The sequence below is a fragment of the Anas acuta genome, chromosome 9 (genome assembly GCF_963932015.1).
Source record: "Anas acuta chromosome 9, bAnaAcu1.1, whole genome shotgun sequence".
NCBI lineage: Eukaryota > Metazoa > Chordata > Aves > Anseriformes > Anatidae > Anas > Anas acuta.
Window position 1 is genome coordinate 20,083,479 of NC_088987.1, and position 23,666 is coordinate 20,107,144.

The 23,666-nt window shown below is 38.7% G+C and overlaps 1 protein-coding gene across 6 annotated transcripts in view; it reads left to right on the forward strand.

Moving 5' to 3' along the window:
• The window catches only part of PXYLP1 (2-phosphoxylose phosphatase 1), a 70,421-nt gene that overhangs the window by 39,506 nt on the left and 7,249 nt on the right, over positions 1-23,666 (forward strand). For 5 of the 6 annotated variants that reach the window (XM_068691735.1, XM_068691736.1, XM_068691733.1 and 2 more), the window contains 2 exons: positions 13,935-14,096; positions 14,951-15,077. In XM_068691735.1, coding sequence (XP_068547836.1) covers positions 13,935-14,096; positions 14,951-15,077 — 289 coding nt within the window. Of the gene's footprint in view, positions 1-8,495; positions 8,652-13,934; positions 14,097-14,950; positions 15,078-23,666 lie in introns of those variants that run through there. The other variant, XM_068691732.1, reaches the window with a different exon arrangement.

Consider the following 23,666-nt stretch of genomic DNA (forward strand, 5'->3'; position numbering starts at 1 on the left):
TTGCCACTGAAGGCTTAGACCCAATGCTGAAGCAGCCCTCTGCACAGCTCCTTCCCGTGCACACTTCTATGTGGAGGTGTAGTAGGCTTTGGGGAAAGCAGGGAGAGGATGACTGCACAGTGTTTTCTTCTGATGACTTGCGGTTTTCTTTGCCATACCTCTTTGGGTATGTAATTGATTTACAGGTCTGTGAGCTTGTATGCATTGTGTTAGTCTGTTCTGAGTTTGGTGGGGGTTTGGGGAATCACTGCAGTTGCAGACAATCTGAGATGGAGTACACAGAATAAGTAGCTCAGATTTTCTGTGGTGCTGTAAGAATTGCTGGCTGTTTTTTTTATTTTTTTTATATGTATGGGGTGCATTTCTTGTTCTTACGCTATTTTTTTTTTTAAGCTTTCATCCAGTTTGTACAGACCAGCAGTTTGTAACTGACTTCTATGTTTTTTCCAACGAGGGTATTTGTATTTTAATTCATATCAGTTTGATGAAGACTAATTTGAACTAAGATGTGGGACAGTGAAGAAATTAGAACTTTTTTCCTTCACAGGTTGCTCACTCATAACCAGGCCTTAGGGCTGTCTGTCTGCTGTCATTCCCAGTGGTAGGCTGCTTTAGCCCACCGGGTAACTTTTGAGCTGTTTGTAGTTAACTTCACTGGGCAATGCCCTGGGCAGCCAGATTTGATTTAGCCCTACTTTGAGTGAACCAGGTGACCTGCAGAGGTCCATTAAAACCTAACATATTAGTAGCAGTAGATCAGATAGATATTTTTTTTTTTTTTCATGAATACCTTGTTTCTTTGTTGTTTATAATTTCAGGAGCATTACCCTGATCAGCTGAAGGAAACACTCACTTGCCAGTGCAGTTCTCTGCTCTTCGTTCTTTTATGGTCTTTGATCCCGAGTTGTGGGGCCTTACTGATAAATACTGTGGGATAGTTTTGTTTCTGTTTGTAGCTGCTAAATTCTTTACGCTTGGTTTGGTGTTTCAGGTTTACTTCAAGTAGGTGAAGTCTGCCCTATATAAGCCCTTACTTCTCATAAGAGTACGGCCCCCTCCATGCAGAGTTTGGATTCTAGCTCTGCCTCGGTGTTTTCAAGATTTCAAATTTCAGAGTGGTGGCAGCTGCGTGGATGCAACCACCATGCTGCTGCCTGCTCCAGGCTGCCTGGGAGATGCGCTTTGTGCAGCTTTGGTCTTTTCTTGCCTGTGGGCAAGCTGGGGACCACAGAGACTGCCGACACCTGGTTGTGCCACTCTTCTTCCATCCCTGGTGAGCCTTTCTGTTCTGCTGGCTAGGCAACGGAAAGTGGTTCTCATCCCTGAAGGCTTTTTCTTTTCCAGGTACAGTTTGTCAGCTGTTCGTTCCCTTGCTGTATGCTGTCTTCCTTTGTACATTTGTTTTTATCTTGTTTTACAAAGATGATGTGATCAAAGCAAAACATGAGTGTCTTAAGCTATGATGTTACACTTAAGGTAATGACAGCCTTGCCACGCTGCTGTGTTTTAGTACAAGCCCTCTGTTAATTTCTGCTGACCACTCCAATGTGAGATCAGTTTTCTGAGAGTTCACAATCAAATCATTTGCAGTGGCATTAGCCCTCTTATTTGCTTTTATCAGAGCTTTTATTAAAATGGTATCTATTAATTGTGGGCAGATTCCTCATACAGGAACTGCTCGCTGCCCTTTGTTTGAGATACACTTAACAGTCTTCAGTTGTTAATGTTCTTCAGATAGTTGGTCATGTTTGTCCTTAGTCCTCCTAATTTTCCTCTTGCAATTTGTCTGCTGGTGGCTTTGGCCTTTCATCTCTGTTTTTGCCGGGCATTCATTTTTGAATGATAGAGTGGCTTTTTTGATCCAAAGTGTCTCGTCATTTGACCATGAAGATTTTTGAGAAGCATGTAATTTCTGTTCCCAAAGTTACTTCCCTTGTAAGGTTTTGAAGCTCTCTGGGAGAAGAGCAGTGCTTACACATACTAAATAGCATTGTGGTTTGCTTGCTAATGAGGTGGGGGGTTTATGAGGCTGAGGCTTTTGTGGACTTGCTGCAGGGAAATACGAAATCTTGAAAATAGAAGTGATCTCCCTTTATGATTTCTGGGAGATGGTTGGATTAAAAGAGCTGGAAGCCCTAGGTCCATGATGTAATTTGGGTTTACCAACTGTGCACATTAATACTGGATGAAGACAAGAAATATGATTCACCAGCTTCCTCCAACCTGGTTTACAGCTACAGACATCAATAATTCTGTTCCAGAGGGAGCTGTTCCGAGTTGCTAAGACTGATGTCCGCGTCTTTCATTACAAGGTTCCCCAGCACAAAAACCTATCAGGCACTACTGTGTTAAACACGCTGTGGTGGGGTTTCCTGGTAGCCAGGCTGTGGCAGCTCTCTGGACAAGCAAGTGAGCTGGCTTGGCGTGGATCTGCAGTGGCATATGGTGTTGAGATCACTTCCTCGAGCAGGTCGCCTCGTGGACAGAAAACAGTTGGGATTAGATGTGAAACAGAAAGGTGCTAATTTAATGCGGTAGTTAAAATATTGATTTGAATTTGTAAGGCTCTGTGTCTTTGAAGGACACCAATGAAGGGAAGCACCAGATGTCTGTGGATTGTGTTTGACTGATGACATTAACATATTAAACAGTTTGCATCCTGAGCCTTTGCAAAGGCTGTGGCTGAACCGTAGGCTTTCTGTTTTATCTTGACTTTCGGGTGGTAGTCCTTTGGGAGAAAGGGAGATTACTGTAACTGCCGCAGGTGTGAAGAAATGGAGATGCTGCTGAGAACCGCAGCAAGCAGCTCTGTTGGGAGGTGACAAAATGCTTGGCCTGGGGAGCTGATGGACAGAACTTGCCGCAGCCACAACAGCTGCTGATGTGCTGTCTGAAACTGAGGGAGCGATGCTTGTAAGGGCATACTGGGCAGGCAAAGCTGTGCTTCTGAGCCCTTTTATTTCTGTTGGTTTGTTTTGCCTACATATTTTTGCTTTTCTCTTTCAGTATCTAAATGTTCTAGTGTATGCTTTAATGAAAGAATAAAAGTTGACTCAAGAAGTCATTCTGAGTTTTTGGGATGGCATTTAAGGAGGGTGCTAAGGAAAAGAGGCAGCCACCTGCTCTTGAAGCTGTAAATTGCTCTGTGCTCCTATTGCTTGGTCTTCAAAGGGAGGGGAAAAGCACTTTATCTAGGATGATAAGCAATACTGCACACTTCCAGTTCCTTTCCATTTGAAGAATGTGAGCTTAGTAGCAAGAGTTAGCAAATTCCTTAGAAAATAAGCCAGAGGGTATGCATGTTTCAACAGCAGAGAGACCCTGCCAAAATTGTAGAGCATTAGCAATGTACTGCAGGTAGAACAGGAGCAGCTGCTGAACTGACATGAACTCTTCTGTATGGGCCACATTTTGTGTAATTTTCAGCTGCTGTAGATGAAAAGAATGCTGAAGACAGGATTTGCAGTCCATGTTCTTGAGAAAATACATATTTTCTTCTGTTATGCTGAATACTTTGTGTAGTTGGCCTCTGTGTGCAGTTCTCATGCAGAATCTGCCAAGCATTTTTTTTTTCCTTCAGTCATTATGTAATCAGTACTGCACAGCTTCCTGCTCCAGTTTTTGTCAGATCCATTAAATATACAGGAGAAAAAGAAACGAGTGTCTTTAACTTGAAATAAAGGTCACCACCCACAGGCGAATTACGGCAGTAGTGTTCAGTGTTTTGTGTCCTGGAGCTACCTTTTCATGTTGACCTTTATTTTGAGACAATAGTATGGAAATGGGAACAGCTGATAACAATCTGAATACAGCTGATAGAAGCTGTTTTGAAAATCTGTTCCAGGATAATTCAACTAGATTAGTTAATTTACCAGTTGCTGGGTTCTGTAGACAGAAGCAGGACAGAGCTTTAACATCTTATCGGTGTGCTCATGAATCTTTTCAGATAAGTAATAATGGCTGCATCCGCTGTATTTATAAAGCCATGCTTTCAGCATAAAACCTCTTTAGCCTTTGTTTACTTAAGCGGTAGTCTTCAGGACACGGATTTGATCAAGTGATCTCAGCCTGGTGAGACACGGCAGCTATGCAGATGTGTTGGTAGGAATGACTTCATTTTAGCATCGTGTTTATGCAACGCTTCTCATGTGTGTCCTGAGCAAGCCCCTGGTGTGCTGGGGATGAACAGAACAGTTTAATCATAAGCAGTGGTCGGGCTTTTTTTATCTTGTCACTAAATAACCTGGAGTGTGAGCAGTATCTGACTTGAGTGAAATGTTTAAAGGGCAGGAAATCTGTCTAGATGTCTAGCAGGAACCTCCTCCCACTCTCCTTCAATTGGACTGGGAAGCCAAGCAGTGAGGTAATTAGTGAGAAGTTTGCAAGGAGAAGCTTCATTATGCGCATATATATATATATATATATATATATATATATATACACACACACACATACAAGAAAAGAGGGCAAGTAATTGATGGAAATATAAATCTTTTCCATGTTAAAAGCTTCAGTGTTTCAGCATAGTAGGAAAATAAAATATACAGGGTAGGTTTTCACTTTGGTAGGAGCAGTGGAAAATGACTGTCGTCTCTGGAATTTGAAAAGGCTGGAGCTTGCAGTCAGCAGGGCTGCGTTACTGCTGTCAAGCTGAAAATCCTGGATGCTGTTTAAGCAATGCCATATGCCCTCCTGAATTGTCAATTGAGAAACAAATTGGGGTGGGGGGAACTGAAACTGTAAAGCTCTTTTCAGAACCCCATCTGGACTGAATAAAAACGCAAGCGCCCATTGTGAAATTTAATGTCTGATTGAATTTGGCCTCAAAAACATAACACTAGTAGGTCTGCCATGTTTTGTTTTGGTGCAAGATTGATTTTCTTAGCATATTTATTTTCTTTGTGCAAGTCAGATAGGGACCCTGTGTGAAAAATCAGCAAAACATGCAGCTAATGTGGGTAGAAATAAGAAATGTCTCATCAACAATACTGGAGTGAGTTGTTTCAGGCTGATAAAGCTGCCACGTATGCTGGTTGTGTGTAGCTGTTTTGTTTTGATCATGAATATGTGGACAAGGCACTCCGGCCTTTTCCACCGAGTCTAAAGAGGAATAAGGCCCAGAGTCAGTGTCTGCCTGATGATGGGCAGAAGGCTGATTTTTGGCAATTGTCCTGAGACGAGGAAAAGCTTTAAGGAAGTTCCTAACCTGTGATCTAGAAAATAGGCTGATAAATAGGTTTTGACCCATTCCTGGAAAGAAACAGGTAATTCGGACTATTTCTGAGCAAGTCTGTGAGAAGCAGCTAAGAAAACAGCCAATTTACAGTAGTTATAAATTGTCCATGTGGAGACTTGCACCTCCAGTGGAAAACTTGAGGGATCTGAAAACCAAGGAGGCTGAAAACTCTTCTGGAATTAGACTGTAAAATAAGCTCTCAGTTCCATTGCATGCAGCTAAATTATGTAAATCGTGATTAGCAAAGATACAAGTTGTAGCCACAGTCATATTAGTGCAGTTATAGGGGAAAGAGACGAGGCTGAGTTGTGAAAGCTAGTACTGGGGCATGTGTGTAGATTGCCATTGCGTTCAGCTGAAATTTAGCTTACCTTACGTTTGAGCTTATGCATGGTGGGAGATTTTGGTGAAGTTTTTAGTGTTTTTTTCTCCTGTAGCCCAGCAGCCCTGCTAAGTGTCCATTTCCTCTGAGTAAGCGTCTGATATGCAGGATGCTTCTGAAAAGTGATCCTTCCTCCGATTTAAAAACAAAAGCAGCTTTTTTATTTACTTAGGTAATTAAAAGTGGTTTAGGTCTCTAAGGAGAAAATTACCTAGACAAGTTACTGAAAAAAAAAAAAATAAAGCTGAAGGAACCATGAAATACAAAGGGAAAAAAACACCTTTAGGTAGCATTTTGTTAGATTTAATATTTCCAATGGATATGTTCCTCTCAGCCTCCAACAGGTGGTATTCTTCAAGTTACATGGGATGTCTGAGAAAGTGGAGGAGGGAAACCAAGGTGTGTTGGTGGTGTCTGGCCATGGCTGAGCTCTGCAGGTGAGGAGAGAGCAGGGAGCGAGCGGCTGCCTCTGGCTCTGTGGTGTCTGGGCCTGCAAGAGCAAAGGAAAAGGGATGTCCACCTTGTCTTTATTAAATCATAAATAATAATTTGGGAAGAAAATGGGAAACTTCTATGTAGTCACTTGGAAACAGAAGATGCAGTTTGAGGAACATGAGGAAATTCCAACGGAGCAGTGGAAAACAGGATTTTAAAAAGCAATGCATTTCCAATATTCATTCAGGTAATGCAGATATTTACAAGAACCAGTGCATCAAAATTTGAGGGGCAAAGGGGGCAGAGTTTGTGAGGTTAATAATTATATGTAAGAAATGAGAATATATTTCTCTTTCACAAGTCTGCTGTAGCATTCCTCATTGCCTTCAAAACCAAAAATTGATGCTTCCCTGTAGGAAGGGGTATGTGTGTGTTTACCAGATTGGATCAATAGAACTGTTTTAGTAGGTCAAAATATGGTGTAGTGAAGGCTATTGCAGAAATCTGTGTTTCTGCAGAACGAAATGCATGTGTTCAAGGTTGCCATAGCAAAGATTTTTTCAGCACTTTTGATTAGAGGCACTGACTTGAAAAGAATGTTTATTCAATGATACCTCAGTAGCTACTACTTGGTTGCTGCACTTCTAAATACTTTTCCTGAATATTTTTGACATAGTCTTTCTTTGAACATGAAATGTAGGTTGCTGGCAATAAGGTTGTGCTGTAAATCAACAGACTGCATGAAAATCGCCTAAATTACCGTGATCTCTCTTACAGAAGGAGGAAGAGCAGCAGCAATCCAGAAACTGAATGTATGTCAAGTAGGTGTATGTGTCTGAGCACATCTCAGTCCAAAATTAACTCTCCACTAGTGCTGAATGTTTGCAAATTCTTGGAAACTTGGAAGAAAAGATCTGTTGTCTGTGTTGGCTGTTTGCTCCCATTTGACTGGATACCGTGAGGTTAGAAATTCCTGCCTGCATCTGTGGTAAGGTTGAGGGGTTTGTACATCTACTTCCAGACCTTTTTGTTTTCATGGCCTTTTTCAGTGTATTAGAAGGGAAGTGCTTATCTCTGCTGCCCAGCTACTCTTGCAATCTGAAAGCTGTGCCTGTGTGACATTGAAAAATATCCTATTGCTAGGTGGAATTATTGGGGATAAATTACACTCCAGGTAACCTCCTTTAGCTTGTCAGGAATTTGTCACAGAAGAGCTTTTTGTTGTTGCTGCTCTAGGATGAATTTAGATTTCTCCCCACCTCCCCTGCTGTTCTTCTTCCTGCTCCCCACCTCCCCCATAGCTCCCTTCCCTCTTTTTGCTTTGGAGGGGTGCGCAGAGACATTAGCAGCACTGTGGGAAGGAAGCCTTGAAGCTCGGAGCCCATGCGATGATAGAAAGGGCAGCGCTTTCATAGGGGGCTTTCTGCAGAGAAAACATCTGTGCTTCAGGGGCCCTCTGCTCGGAGCAGGCAGAAGGCAGCAGAAACGGAGAAAATGAGAGGGTAACTGCTGGAGGAAGCGGAGATGTAGGAAGTAAAAAGGTTCAGATGGGGATGGTTAATGGGCAGATACTGAGGACTGGCTCTTCAGAGGAGGACAGATAATATATGCTATTTTCTGCTTCTAGGCTGTGTGTTCACAGGCTTAACAAGCCTTTTTAGAGATATTTATGCTTCTTTTTCTTAATAGTACTTGATAGTATGACCACTGTGTGGCTAAGAAGCCTTTTTAGTTTGTGTGATTAGCCATTCAAATGCAGCACCTCGGTGTTTGTGCCCTGTGAATCAAGGCGCTGACTGTTAACGCAGATCTTACAACAGAGAGGTGCAAAACCTGTATTGACTGTGCCAAGGGATTAAATGAGATGGGTGGGTGGTGTGTCACGCAGGTGTGTTTGAACTTCATTGATGTTCAGACGTGCTTGTAGCCGAAACCTCTGCAAGTGGCCCTGGGGATGTGCTCCTCAGGCATGAGGGCAGGTGGCAGGACCCAGCCCCAGGGGGCAGCTCAGGCAGGAGTCCGCTGCGTGCCTTGCCCATGAGCATCTAAGCCATTTTGCCAGATCATTTTTGTCGCTGTACGCATCTTCACCTCCTTTTCTCCCCATCTCACTTGTTTTGGAGCATTCCTACCTTTTCTGGTTGTTCTTTACTGCAGCTGAAAGAAACGTCTCCGTCCATCACCAGAATCCCAGGAGCTGGAGCGTGTTCGTTCTCCTCTCTGCTGGGCCTTGCTGGTGCCCTGGTAGGAGCAGAATGGGGAGGGGAGGGGAAGGTAGAAGAGGAATAAATAACGTTTTGTATTCTCTGTCATGCACATTTGCTTTTCCTTACCCGTTAGCATAAGGTTACCTACAGTGGGTAGTTCTTGCATTTCTGCCGCGTGGCTTCATTTTCACGTGACTGTTTTAAATAGTATGTTTGCATGGACCTGAAAGAGCCTTCTGTCTTAAAACAGATGAAAACTCCAGGTCCCTGTTTAGTCAGGGAGAACTTGAGGCTAAGATGGCTGCTTGTGGTGCTGCTTCTCAGACGGCTTGGAGTTATAAAGGAAAACAGAAGTGGAGAATGATTTTATTCCCTATCTTTCTGATATTAGGTAAATGTTAAAGTGATTTTTTTCTTCTTTTTCATGGATGAATTTGTTCTGGATAAACAGTGGTGATATCTTTTGTGCCTTCCAAACTGAAACTAGGACTGCAGGAGGGAGAGAAGCTGGTACTGGAGTGATTTAGCGTTTAATTTGGTGTTTCTTCTATGTGAATTGTGCTTTGGTTTGTGTGTTTTTCTGCTGTACTAAATTCTATCAAATTCATGTCAGCTCTGTATCCCTAATTCACATCAGACTGGCTCCCTGCTTGGTCCTCTGAATACAATAGTTGATTTGATAAACTTGACGTTCTTCCACAGGGGACTAGCTGCTACACAGGGGTTGTTCTGCTCATTGTACTGAAATTACCTTTGAATGATTCTCTTAGTTGTTTAGCAACAACTTTTCCAATATTTGCATTTTTGATGTATATTCTGGCATTCAGAAATTGGGTGTCTGGAAATAGACAAATTAGCTGCAAAATAGGTCATACTTAATGTACATTAAAAATAAAACCATATGTTGTAATTTTTCGACGCTACTGGTTTTGTTCATGAATACATTTCTTAGTCAAACAGTTAACTTTGTTTAAAATTTTATTTTCATTTTCAGGCTCTGTAGGGTAACTGATTTTAAAAATAAATTACTGGACATTTTCTGTTTAATTAAACTGTGCAGTCTTAATAAATTAGGAGAGAGGAAAATGAAGACAGACTTATTTAAAGACTGGTTGCTCCATTGGCTTCATATCAAAGTTTAGATTTTATTTCCTCCTAATTTTAACTTTAAGAAAGAAAACTGTATTTGAACTTGGAGATGTGCAGATTCCTGAAGGAGAGTTTCTGCAGCAGTATGGAGCTATTCTGCCGGGTGAGCAGTGCCCGTCTGTCTCTCACAGGACTCCATTTGCAGATTGTTCTGTCAAGCCTTGTGTCTGGTAACAGTCAATGTGTTTAATTTATTTCATGTTTTAAACAATTTTAACTTGGTACGTCAATCAGAGTTGCATTGAGGTCTTGTTTCTGCAAGCCTTTTGGCTTTTTCTCCTAGATACAGCTTTTTCAGATGTAATGTTTTGTGTGGCTTCTTTAGTTTTTTAACTTTTTTAACTTTAGTTTTTTTTTTTTAAAAAAAAAAAAGCTTATTGGGTAGTAAAATACATTTTCTTGTTGTCGAACTACCTCTATAAAAATATGTACGTGTTCTTTATAGCTTCAGCATTGGCAAAGCTTCCGGATAGCTGATTGGATATGTTTCAGCTGTATTTCATTAACTGCCCTGGGTGTGGGAAATGCACATAGATCAAAATCATCTGTTTAATCTCTGTTTTACATTGTTGCATTCCTGTTATAGTAAAACATGAGTTTTGAAAGGCAGAGCAGTGTAAAGATCTTGTTCAAAAGCTCCCTTAATCAAAGATTTAAGTATGATTATAGATACATCAGCAGACTTCTGTTTTGAGCAAGTGCACATTGAGCTAACAGAACAAGTCATATAAACTAGTGCTAAGTAATAAAAAGTCATGTAAAGCTACGTAATTGAATACTGATCTTATAATGATTTACAGCTGAAAGAACAGAGCTTGGAAAAAAATAATGAATTTTAACTCCATAGGAGTGGCATTTTTTTCCTGCTCTGAGCTGCGTCAGTGCAGTGTTACCTGGAGGTGTGTAATGTGTTGGTTAGGCAGGGACCAGGGCCCCCACCCCACTGGGGAGACAGAGGTGGGACTGACAGGGCAGAGGAGCTGTCAGTAAGGAGATGCTGGGATACAGGGGAGGCCATCTGGTCTTCCAGGAGCTTTACATAGCTGCTCCATGTGGTGTAAGGCTACCAGAACAAGAGCACAAACCGAGCTTCCAGTGCAATAGGGAGCTGGAGACAGGTGTGCAAAGAAGAATTTGGCAGCTAGGAGATAAACAAAGACAGCAAGGGAGCACAAAGCCCAAGGACCTGAAACGAAAAGGGAGGGAGAAAGGAGAAGACGACATAAATACGAAAGATGCTAACAGTGTCCAGGGAATAGTGAAAGGTGAGAAAACAAGATGCATCTGAGACAGCTGCCAGGATAGCAGCAATACCTCTGTCATTATCTGGAACAAGCAGAAGTACAAACTGGGGCTCTGTTACTTGGGGCCCTTCTTCCAAAGCACTGAAACTACAGGATTGTTAGAGCTTGTGAGGAGCTAATTTAACAAGGTGAAATGAGGAACAGTCTTGCCAGGTGGGCTCTTTGGGGTCACCATGTCGAAACTGAGCCAACAGAAAGCAGCTTTCCGATCAGAATTCATCTCCTTGGTCTTGTTTTTTTTTTCCTGCCTTCTGAAATAATAGTCATTTTTATATGGATACATTTGGTGGAGATTTCCAGTGGATTGCTTAGACTGGTGCCCAGATTTTGAGATTTTTTTTTGTGTTTAACATTGTTAAATTTAACAGCTAAATAGAAGACACAGGTATTTGCAGATAGTTTGGATGATTTCTTCCATTATATGTTATTCCACATCCATTGAAAGTAAATACTACATGTGATGGAAGTGCTTGTTTAGGTGTCTGGAGCTTTTAGGCCATTGATAATTTTATTTGAGAAACCTGTAAATAATTTGAATCATTTAAGTCAAGCATGTTCAGAAAGGAAGACCACATGGTTGTGCCACAGGTAGGTTCAGAGTTAGGAACTCCTTTGGCCCAGACCCTGTGTCAGGTACTTGGAAGTGGACTGAGTGGTGGTACTTGGGGTTGCAAATCTTGTGTCCCTGGTATAATCCAAGCTTATTCTCTAAGAAATAAGGGCAATATTTACCACATATTATGAAGTAATTAATAAATGTAGTCAGTAGCAGCATTTAGAAATTTAGGGGTAGGTACCTTTTTTTTTTTTCTGACTAATTACACAACTATTGTTACTCCTAATCTCTAAGACTGTTTCCAGTCCACAAGCTAGTGTTAATGTTGCACCACAAATGTCTGGTTTGATTTCAGAGTGTCCTTTTAGGATGTTTTGTCAGTGGTTTTGTGAACTAAAAATGTGTCGTGATATTTGTGTAGGTGCTATTTTGAATGTGCACTTTTAACGTTTTGAGTTGTTTATTTTCTGTGCTTGTTCTTAAATTTGTCTGGCAGTGTTAAAGTATTTCTTTGACTAGGTTGATTAGAAATGAGACTTGCTATCTGTGAATAAAGTATTCTGTGGCATCAATCCTAGGCAGTTGATCCTAATAAGAAAATATGTACGTCTGTGCTACAGTTAATAGTTTCAATGCAAAAATGTGGTCTGCTCTGGTACTTGTATTTGTCTTTTGATCAAAAATTAAGTTCGTTATTTTGCTTTTAAATCTCCAAACTAAATTTTAGCCCTAGAGTTCCAAGCTGTTGCTTTTGGGTATGTTGTTTTCTGTCTTCTAAAACAATCTTGGGTCAAAGCCAGCTAAAGCTAGCTTGGCGCTAAAGCCAGCTCTATGTTTTTGTGACATTAAGTGAGGAGTAGCAATGTTGTGGGTTGCTATTGAGAAAATTGTTAACACAAAGCTGGAAGTTCTTGCTTATAACCTTTTCTGGCTAGGAAACTTGACCAATACAACATAACTGCTGTAATTCCCCATTTATACTCTTTAGGCAATGTATTGTAATGCTGTCTATTTGCAGAGGCCAGCAGCTGCTGTAGCGCATTCTTAGGGTTGGGATTTATAAATTTGCTTCAAGCACCCTTCAAGCCATAGTCATCGACCTCTAATGGCTATTGCCAAGGTTCTGTGTTGCTACTAGAGTTTCTTTCAGCGGTGGTTTGCAATGACTTGCAATAATTTACACCAGTCTTAGTGTGGGAGAACCTAAAAAAAAATGAATCTGATAAATAAATGAATGTTGGAATGACAGCTGAGCCCTACTGCTCAATGTCCAAAGTCAAAACTGCAGCTTAATATTCTTGCCAAGCACAGTCCTGTAGGCAATTATATGCAAAATGTGGAGCAGCTGAAGGAAAAGTTTGAAGTCACTGTGCTTGTGGGTATTAGCCATGTCAACAACACTAGCAAGGGTATGGAAAAACGCTTGAATTCTGGTTTTGGCAGGCAAAGAGTAATCACATTAAACTAGCATACTGTAGTATAAGAATGAAGAGTCTGTGTTATATTAACAGCTACGTGCTCTTAAATTTGTATGTATTTCATTTCAGTTTACTGCTGTCTTTGGTTTTCTTTGTGCACACAACTCCACCGTAGAACAAATTCACCTCTAGAATAAGGACTGGGAGTCAAGATGCAACTGAGAAACTGAGCCAGAAGAATTAGTGAAATTCTGCTTTGAAATCTGTTCTCTCAAATTTTCTTTCTTTCCTTTATTTATTTTTCCTCTCTCCAAAGAAGATGAATAGTGGTAAAAAAACAATAAAAAAATACCCTCCTCATTCTCACCTATAAATCTATCCTTGTTCAAATAGCAGAAAATGGTGGTAGTAAAAGGGCAGAAAAAAAGGTGTGTGTGTGGGGAGGGCAGGGGCATGCTCATTATTACAAGTATAATTTTGAAAGGCTTGTAAATTAACTAATGCTTTCACATCAGAACAAGCTAAAGAGGCTTTGTCAATAAAACTCCAAATTTATGTTCAGATGTTATAGAAGCATGTCTGTATGGTAGCAGTGATGTTGCTGTTAATTTCCCTGCTTTGTCTGAGCATTAACTGTGTTTCTTTCTAATGACATTTGTTATGGTAGTTGCAGTTGCATTTTAATAAATACATTTCTTTAGATAAGTCAGGCTACTTAAGACTGGCAAGGGTAGCCAAATGAGTGGGAGGAATCGGTAGAGAAAATGGTAGGCAATCTAGTCCCTTTGATCTCATAGTCATAGAATTTCCATTACTTTGTTTTCCAGGTGGTTTGCAATATCATCATCATAACTGTGCTGTGTCTTTTGCTTGATGTCCTTCAAATCAGTTTTTAAGTGAAAATTGTGTGTCTGTTATGGTACTTTTCTTTCTGTCATTCTCCTAGTGCTTAGTGAGAAACTGACTAAAAAGCATCTTCATGAGTGCAAAAGGTGGAGTTTTTCTGCAGCCAGATAGATTTCTGTGGTCTTAACCAAGATCGAAGCTGGTAAAGAGCTCTCTGGGGTTGCCTTCTTGATTATGTAAAAACATGAAAATTTCAAAACAAAAAATCTATATTTTAGGGTGGAATCCTTTCATGGAAACCATAGGCATTGTGCATAATTACTCTTTTGTTTGTTTGTTTTTTTAAAGGCATAGTTCTATATGTCCTTAAGGGTAAATTGTGCATGTTTTGTGTCTTTCAGTACATTTAATCCCTGTCAACCCTATCAAGGAAGATGGGTTGAATCCTAAGAGCCGAAAAAGAATAATGCCTGACTTGCTAACTGAACCTCCTGCAATAGATCCTGTTTACGAAGCTCGTGTTTACTGCAATATTCCTACCATTGCTGAACGCAGCATGGAAGGTAAGCTTTCTGCGTGCAAATGATAATTTAGTGGAAATGATGACTTTGTGCATCAGCAGTTCTTCAGTGGTTGAAACAAATTACAGCAAATGCCAGCTGGTCAATGAATTATGCTAACACATTCAAAATGCACTGTCCTTTTTTTAATATCCCCTTTGATAACTTGATTTTTGGAAGTGGCTTCTGTTTCCAGTCAATGGTCAACTGGAATTCTAAAATTGGAAAATTGGAAGGGGTAGGAGTGATAGAGGTATTTAATGTTTGAACTAATAATGTTTATTACATGTGAGCTGCACTGCAAATTTTATTATTGTTGTCTGAAAAACAATTAACTTAAAATTCAAAAAAAAAAAAAAAAAGACAAAACCAACCAAAAATCCCAAACAAACAAAAAGAATGTATTCATGTTGGAACTCCAAACCATTAGACATAGTCACCTTGAAGGCACATTTGTGTTCTTTACTTTATGGTGGTTGCAGCACGAGTTCCCTCATGTGCATAGCCCACTAACATAAAATCACAAACTAATATATCAAAAAGCTACAAATTAAGTGTGCTGCAAAATGCATCATTACAATTAAGGGTCTGGAAAGAGGCATCATAGAAGTGGAGTAGCCTTACTGTGTTGGCTGAGACCAGTGCTTGAATAATTTCTTGTATGGCTTTGGGACTTTGGATGTAGTATGGAGAATGTGCTGAGTACCTAAGTCTTGTATAATTTTTCCTGTGACAAGAACTCATCATCCCTTCTGGGGTTTTTTGTTCATTGTAACATTAATTATACCTACGTTTTTTCTTATATATATATGTATATATATATATATATATATTATTTTTTTTTTTTTGTGCTTCAGGTCATGCACCTCATTATTTTAAACTAGTATCAGTTCAAGTGTTGATTCGACATGGAGATAGGTATCCACTATATGCCATTCCCAAGACAAAAAGACCAGATATTGACTGTACATTGCAGCCTAGCAGGTAAAATTTCTGGCTTATACCATTACTTAATGCATGGTTTGCTTGATAATTATTTTGTTCATCTCCAAGAAACAATTTCTGCAGCTTAAAGCATGGTGTGGCTTCTGATGTTTGTGTATTGTGGTGGATGAAAGTTGGCACAGGGAGGGAAGTTGTGTGACTGGTGTACGGTACTTCCTCTGAAACAGGAACTGTTAATTATTACCAGGTCTGATCAGAATAAATTCCATAAATTTCTATTAAAAAGCCAAAGCTACTTAATTATTTAGGTTACCATTCTTCTTAGATAAGCTTCTAGACACTTCCAAAATGTTATTGCATTGTTTGAAAATATCTCTTCCATTTCAGCTATACATGTCTCCTTTTGTGTGAACACAAAAATGTCTGGGTCACTACCACAGGAAAATTGATATTTGTGTTTTCTAATAAGTAAAAGAAAGAATAATATAAATATAGGTTTTCAGAGTTTCCTCTTAAATTAATGATTTGTCTCAAACTTTCCCCTAGGGAAGTGTGAAACAAAAATTTAATGATAAAAATGCAAGTTAAACAAAGTAAACTGCTTGCTACTTGAAAACTGCAGGTGTACTGTAGCTAACATTCTCACACTGTCACACATCTGATACTTGTTTGTCATTAAAATGTCACTTACCTTTCTGTTTCAGTGTATCATGCTTCTGTCCAACATCATGTCTTTGTAGTTTGCTGATGCTTGTCTTGATACCTGAATCAGTTTGAGCTGCTTCTAGAAGAACCTCTCTCTCTTGTTTAGAGCTTTTCATTGGTAAAAATGAAGCATAGTGCAGAGCAGTAGAAATCAACAGGACCAAGACTGAGAGCTTGAATCATCCTAGCTTGCTTGATTACACGTGTTTTTCTCTTTTTAAGTAGGATATGTGGGATTTTCATTATTTTTGTCCCAACAGAGGACTATCCAGTGAACCTACTGAATGTTTACAGTTGAAGGAAAAACATCAAGAAAAACTATCAGACATCAATAAAATCTCTTGGCAACTTTATACTGCTGCCCACTCAACAGCATCAGGTGTGCAGCTTTCCGTGACTGGGAGTTGCATCCAATTTGTGTACCTGCATGTACTGCTAAGGGAGAGAGCATAGTGGGCCTCCTGATCTACTGCTATACAAAGCAGTGCTGATATTACCATAAATACCTCTTTTTCCCAGAAAAGCATGGAATCTCTTTCTTTAAAGAGAAATGATGTTCTTGCTTTTCTTTTGTAGAATTATTCAGAAGTAGCTTTGCTCTGTCAAGCTGAAAATGTAATGGCACGCTGAAAGTGCTTTTCTGAGTATTAGATATATCAAATACGTACTTCTTGTCTTGATAAATTAATGGGCCATTTTCCTTAGAATTTCAGTAGCCTCCTATCATCGAGAGCGCTTGTGATTTTATCTTTAAAAAGGTAAAGATAAAAGAAATTGCCTTTGTGAATAGAGATCCTGAAATTTGCAAGGTTGCAGTGCTGTCTTCAGTTGTCAGTGTTCTAATGTTATTCTGGCACATTTAATTGAGAAATAGCCATATTGCTGACCAAGCTACTGTTGTGGCTGGGGGGTGACCCTACAAAAGCTTGAAAGCTGAGCAGTTTTAACCCATGTGTGCACATACACAGATGCAAAGTTTCAGTAGCACCTGAACTGTAATACTCCTTTCTCCATTCTGTTAGTGAAATTAAGCCTCTATTGAAGAGCTGTGCTTTTAAATAAAAAATCTTACATGTTTTATGTTTGTTCTTAGTCTTATACAATATTCCATAAATACACACTTCTGTATATAATATATACAAATAAATACTTCTTAAGACTAAAATGGCATGGAAAAGTAGACAGGAGAAATCTGCTTTTTATAGCAAACATGGCACTGGAATTGAGAAGATTAAAAATAGCTTCTAATTTTGTTATTTTTAGTGTATATATGTACTCATATTAGCTACTGCTTAAAGCAAGTATCAAAGTCTTTAGAAAAGATAGTACTTTTCCAGTGCCTGTCATGAACACAAATATAAAGGTTTTTTTTACTGTTATTGAAAAAGTTTTACATGTATAAAGACCCAAGTCACTTGTAATGTAGTTCATTTTTTTAAAGACCTTTCACCTACTTTTATGTTGACTCTTCTTCTTTATTCATACTTCAACTTCCACCAAATATTTGTTCTGTCAAGAATTGGCATTCTCAAACATCCTCCAAGAGAAGTTTGAATTGTTCTGAGAGGTGCCCAACCCCAGCAGTGCTCTGCACCCGCCGCAAGCTCGCTGCCTGCCTGAGATGCAGCATGCCACACCAAGTTTGCAGACAGACATCTCAGCCATAGAGTCGTGTGCCCAACTAATTTATTTAACAAGATGGAAAATGAACAACTTGTTAATAGCTGTGGTAACATTTTTAATGATCTGCCTCTGAGGGGTGAGATTATTTTCATAATAAAGCACAAAGTTAAGTGGTATGATCCAGGTTCCTTCTGGAGTTCTTAAAGGCTCTGATCCTCTGATCTTACTCAGTATCTGTCATGTTAGAATGTGTGTGAGAAATCTTTACTGCAGAGATGTGACAACGTTGGATGAGTTGCGGTGTTTCTCAGTATTACAGTGCCACATGAGACCTCGGTTTTGTTTTTGTTAGAAAACCTTTTATAGGTATTTCTGCAGTTTCAGGCAAGGAATACAACAGTGTGAAAGCCATGCAATCAGGACAACTATCCACAAAAGGGCAAGGCAGTAGTGTAGCTTCTGCCACTGCCAACAAGAGTGGCCAAGTAATGCAGTTAAGAGGGCACAGCCTCAGGATGTGTGGAGGCCAGCAGTATAGATGGCCCTGGCTGTTACTAATTTATGAAGCATGAGAAGATCAATGTACAAATCATATATCCACTACCATGCGCCACCAGTAAAAATGAGTAGAGAACAAAAAGACTTTGTCTCCTTGAGAACAAAGTTTATGAATCTCCTGGCTGACTTTGAAAGGACAGCAGAAAGATTAAAGGAGTTGGCTCTGTACCATTGTTTCCTGATGGGTTAAAGCTGACCTTTCTGAATAAAGATACAATTGTTAAGGTTTCTATCATTATTTTGATGGAATATTTATTATTTTAACATCAGGAAACTATTTGCTGTGTTTGGCTGTTAGGCTTATATTCCTTTATGATGTAAATTTGGTGTTTGATTGTAAATGTATTTATATTGAGAGTATTACAAGGTATAGAATTGCTACCTTTGAACTGGAGGTTTCTTTATGCTCTATAATTACGTTGAGATGTCTGATTAAAAGTCTGGCTTGTTTAAGCTTTCTGTATGTTAGTTTCAGATAACAGACTGAATATGAGCAGCATACTTCTTTATTCGACTTGGCATTCAGCTGATGGAATTCATTAATTAAGCAGATTATGCTACAGCCCCATGGACTTTTGATGGATATGCAGAATAGCCTTGAGGTCACACTTGGGTTTTGCGAATTATGGATTGTGACATACAAGTGTGGAATGAATATAAGCAAATGGATTAAATGCTTTGGAGATTCCTTCCACCTAAAACTTCAATTAATATTATTTCCATTGTTCTCGATGTAAATTTCCAAGAGGAACTGAATAATACATATATTTCCCCCACCCTCCAAGAAAAGTATTAGAGTGATGTTAGTGAAAATCTGTTTACTGTGGTGTTTGATTTTGAGGGAATAAATTAACCTCCCACTTCCCTTCCCTTTGTACCTTATGTGTTGAGTGTTAGAAATAACAGGTACACTATGTGTCTTCTCTCAGGTTTTTATCTGAGATAGAGAAGAAATGTTTTCTTGAAAATGCTAAAAACGATTTCAGAGGACTGCTATAACTTAATAGTATGCTGGGTTAATTGTCATGTGCTTCGAGTTTTAGTAACAAATATTTGAATTTCAGGTTCAATATGAACATGTCTTGAAACTGCCAAGAAATGAAAGAGGAAAGTATGAGAGAGGCGAGTAGTATATTGTGAGCTAAAGCAGGTGAGGATTTTACGTGGATTGAGGTCAAAGCATGAACCAGACCACAGTCAGGTGAAGAAAGATCTCAGGGCCTCTTCTGACTTCTCTAAAGACTCGGAAGAGGAGTGAAGTAGACCAGATCACTGGAGAGTTTGGTATAAAAATGTACAAGCTGCACGACTTCTATGAATAAACATCCCCCCCCCCAAATACTAACGCTGTCTTTAGGATCTCTTCTGCAAACTACTGTAATCTGTTGTTAGTTTTAGTGGCTCTTTTCATTCACTTACATTCTAAAAGAGAAACAGTATAGTCCTCTGACTAAGACTTATTTTGGCTACTTGACCTTCACAGAAGGCACAGAAAACTTCACAGAAAGCTTTTGTTTGGAGTTACAAAAATATTTTTCTTTGCCTTTTAAGTGGAGGAGCAAATGGATTTGCTTTTGGTGCAGTTAGCAGACGCAATCTGGTGTGACACAACTACGGAGAGGTGATGTTCATTTGTCAGAAGCTGCGTCCCTTTACTTGCCCAGTGACGGACATGCTGAGGTTTCTGCAGCTCCTTGTCAGAAGATTGGTCCTCTTAGCTCTTGCAAATTCTATGTTTGCTTTAAAAAAAAAAAGTGACATTTGCATAGATAAATGAGATTTTCTTATGGGGAAAAAAATCTGTCTCTAGTGTGATCATGTCCACGACCACAAGTTCTTTGCTGAGGCACGTAGATCTCCTGCACAGTTGCAGAGCGCAGTGCTGTCAGAGGACAGCACTGTGCAGTAACAGAGGTAAGAGGAATAAAAAGATTACCTCTCCTCAATTTTGATAAGCATCCATAATCTGCTAACTGGTCATTTTCTGTTGGATTAACTATTCCATTTTAGCTTTTAAATAAATGACTGTTTAGCAATTGGTCTCAATAATTAGTCTTCTATTGCAGTCTCTCTTTTAATTGTAACCTTGACCAATGTATTTTGTCTATCTGTAGCACCTGATATGGTAGTGAGACTATATTATTTGTGCCACTCTTCAATTTTTGTGAAATTATTAAAAAATAAACTGTAGTTGCATGTAGTCTTGTCAAGATAATATCTTTCCACATCTGTTTCTTAAAGACCGTACTTCATCTTAATTAGATTAACCTTGCAATTTTCATAGATCTGTAGCCTCAAATTTGTAGGTGGTTCAAAGGAGTATTAAGCTTAATGAGTCAGAGGACAGATTGAATGCTGTGGTTTGTTGAACAGCACATTTGAAACAAGGCTTAAACTGTACTTCATTATACACAATAGAAATAAGGCTGTGGTTTAGTGCTCCAATAGCTTTGGTAGGAAAGAATGTGAAAGGATTACAATGGATGAAAAACTTTCACAAATAGACAATATAAATCATTGGTAATATATTTTTGAGTGGTCCAGGGACAAATAGCCCTGAGAAGCACAGACTGTTTTCTTCTTGCTCAGTGAACTAACTCCAGTCTGGCATAGGTGATGGAAAATCAGACATTTGTCTTCATGCTGATTTTTTTTAAAATATTTTTAAGTTGTATTTATTTACTTATTAAACAAAGATACCTTTGCTTGGAGAAATGGTTCTACCAAAAAAGGCTTCCATGCACTCAAACAGTCTGAGCACCACTTTATCTAGAGGCAGAAAACCCCACTGGCTCCTGTAGCAGTTTCTGAAGAGTGACACTGGAGTTTTCAATGGGGCTGGAGGAGGGCAAAAGTATCCTGTAACAAAGCTGCTCTGCTGCTGTGCAAGCAATGAGGCTTTGCTCTGTGGTATGTTTGAATGTACAGTATGTTGAGCTGCAGGAGTTCATTTTCAGACCTCTGCACATATGTAACGGATGCAATAAATGCGTTTGCATGTATGTTTCTGGGATGCTTATTTTATGCTGTGATGGTGGAGTCATACAAAATCCCATAGCAGAATTTGAGGTGTCATGCACACATACTCACTCTGGTACTGTATTTCTGGCTCTGCTGTGCTAATTCAGAGCAACCAGCAAGTCAGCGTTTGCTTCTCATGAGGAAAAAAAGAAATAAGTCCCTTTTTGTATCTGAACTCCTCAAGGAAAAAGGAATTTCTCAGTGAAGGATGTCAGCTCAGTTGCTGGCAGAAATACATATGTACTTCAAACAGTTGTACAGTATGATTTCTTTTCACTTACACAGGCTCCAGTGTAGCAATGAGGAGATGATGTCATATTTTAATATTAAAGCTTTTTAAGACCTTTACGAAATAAGATACTTAAATGTTGAATAAGGGTTTAAATATTGGTCCACATTAATGCTAGTGTGTGAAAACTACACTGTTAAATCTGGGATCTACTGTCCAGTGTTTACTTGAAGGAAAAAAAAAAAGACAAGGTGAATTTAATATTCAAGCAAAAAATAACATCCTCAGTTTTGTTACAGATAAACATTTTATTATGCAATAATGAAGTAAAAGGCAATTTAACATTTGTGAAAAACAGGAAATAAAAGTTCAAAACCAGGAAAATATATGGCTATTACTAGTGATATTAAATAATAAGCCATTCCCTGTTCTGACAAAATTTGAAATACTTACTGTATTCATATGAGTGCAGAAATTTACTGTCATAGTGTCCAGCAAATTACAGTAGGTGTCTTTTTAGTCCACTTTTATTTTCTTATAACTTATATGGGAATACAATTTTAAGGATATTTCAGTCTTTTCAACTATACAACTGAGTAATTTTCTTTGCTTGCAGCTCAGACGGTCCCAGCAGTCTGAGCTGTGTTGCCTAGATACTCTGTCTCCTGCGGCATCGGTAAATTGGCCAGTGCAACAGCAGGATTTGTATTCTGGATAAAGGGGAAATTTTGGGGTGGGGATGGGGAGTCATTTGTTAGTTAGTAAGTGGTGCAGCAACAACAATAACAACAAAAAATTATTTTTCTTAACAGCAAGAATTGTTTGTTCAGCTTTATGCGGTTAATCAGGAGAATTGCTGGTGTATTCAGAATTGTGTTGCAGATGTGACAATGACATTAGGAACAGAAGTGTACTACAGCCTGAGATGTCTGTCCCATTCAGGCAGAATGGCTTGTACTTCTGTTGTCTGATTTTTCTTTTTTTTTTTTCCATTAAATATATTTAACAAGTAGTAAGCTTTCATTTTGTGTACAGAAATGTGCCTAATGGTCAATTTTTTAATTTGTTTCTGCTAGCATGTGTTTAACTTGTGCTCACTTAAATAAAAAAAAAGCTATAAAGTTAAGCAACTTGCATCTACATACATATATGAAAAGCTATATTAATACATTGGAATGTAAATTTTATCAAGTTCCGGATACTAGTTGGACTTGCCTGACACTTTTTAGAGTGATCTTTTTGCAGTGCACTGATAAATGATTTTCTTCCATCTTTTTGTTCTTCCTTCCCACAAGTGAGTGCTGATTTTCATCGGTCTAGGTCTGGTTCCAGTAAAATGCAGGTTTTTGTAACCTAAGCAGCAAATGAAGCAGAATGATGGATAGTGCAGTTTTTGTTGTGTTTTGTGTTGTTTTTGTTTTGTTTTGTTTTTCTCATGCGTGTATTTGCAGAACTTGCTAATTAGGTAAAACAATAAGGAAAAGTGGTTGACATTTTGCTCATGTTTATAGCTATACAAAATGCAAAGTTTAAAAAATCTAAACTTTTCTGTTGTTCAGCCACAGATGTGCTGTATCTGTATAAGCTTAAAAAGACATTTGTTAATGGATGTATTTAATATTCTCAACTTAATTCTTCCATTTTTCACTGCTGGGCTGTGAAAATAGCAAAATGCCCAAGAAGTTGTTTTTAAAATTCACATCTGGAAACTGGATTAAGCTTTGTAATGTGTGCTTTGTACAATAGGAAGCCTCAACTGATGCAGAAGGCAACAAATCCTTTTACATGGCTCTGCTTCTCAAGTATTAATCTTCTTTTGGGTTATTAAAATCATACTATACAGAAGCAGCTGTGAATTTAAAATATAATTTGACTGGTTTTTCTTTTAATTTGAAGTTTAAAAAAAAAAAATTAAAGAAATCCCAAACTTTTGAATATTTTCCTCTCATTTTGTTCATTTAACCCTTGTCTTACTGGCAGTTGTACCAAAATTTAGAATAACATTTTCTTTTCAAGAAGTTTGTAAGCTTGATAGTTGTCCTTTTTTGTTGTTGTTGTTTTTCTTTTCTCTCTTGAAGGTAAATTAAATACTGGCAAATTCAAGTTTTATAAAATGGTAAGACAACAGTTTCAAAGGCCTACCTTTCTGCTGAATGAAGGACTGTTTTGTATGAGATGTCCTGTATATACTTGCTGTGGGCATAGCTCTGTAGTAGGTCCTTTCTCATTTAAGAGATTTTCTGTTGGCTCTTCTGTGTAAGCATGGAATCAAAATTCATCAGGACCAAGATATTCAGACACTTACTTATACTTTCGTAGTTGTGTTGCTCCCTCTTGTGGTTTCTGTAGTTTAGGAAGTTTCTTTAGATCTGAGTCTTTTGTATCAAAACAGAACATATTTCTATCAAATTGTGAATGTGAGAAATAAATATACAGCCCTGACAGCTGTAAAAGTTCTTTGACAAAATTTATTTTTTTTTCCAAATTGCTTG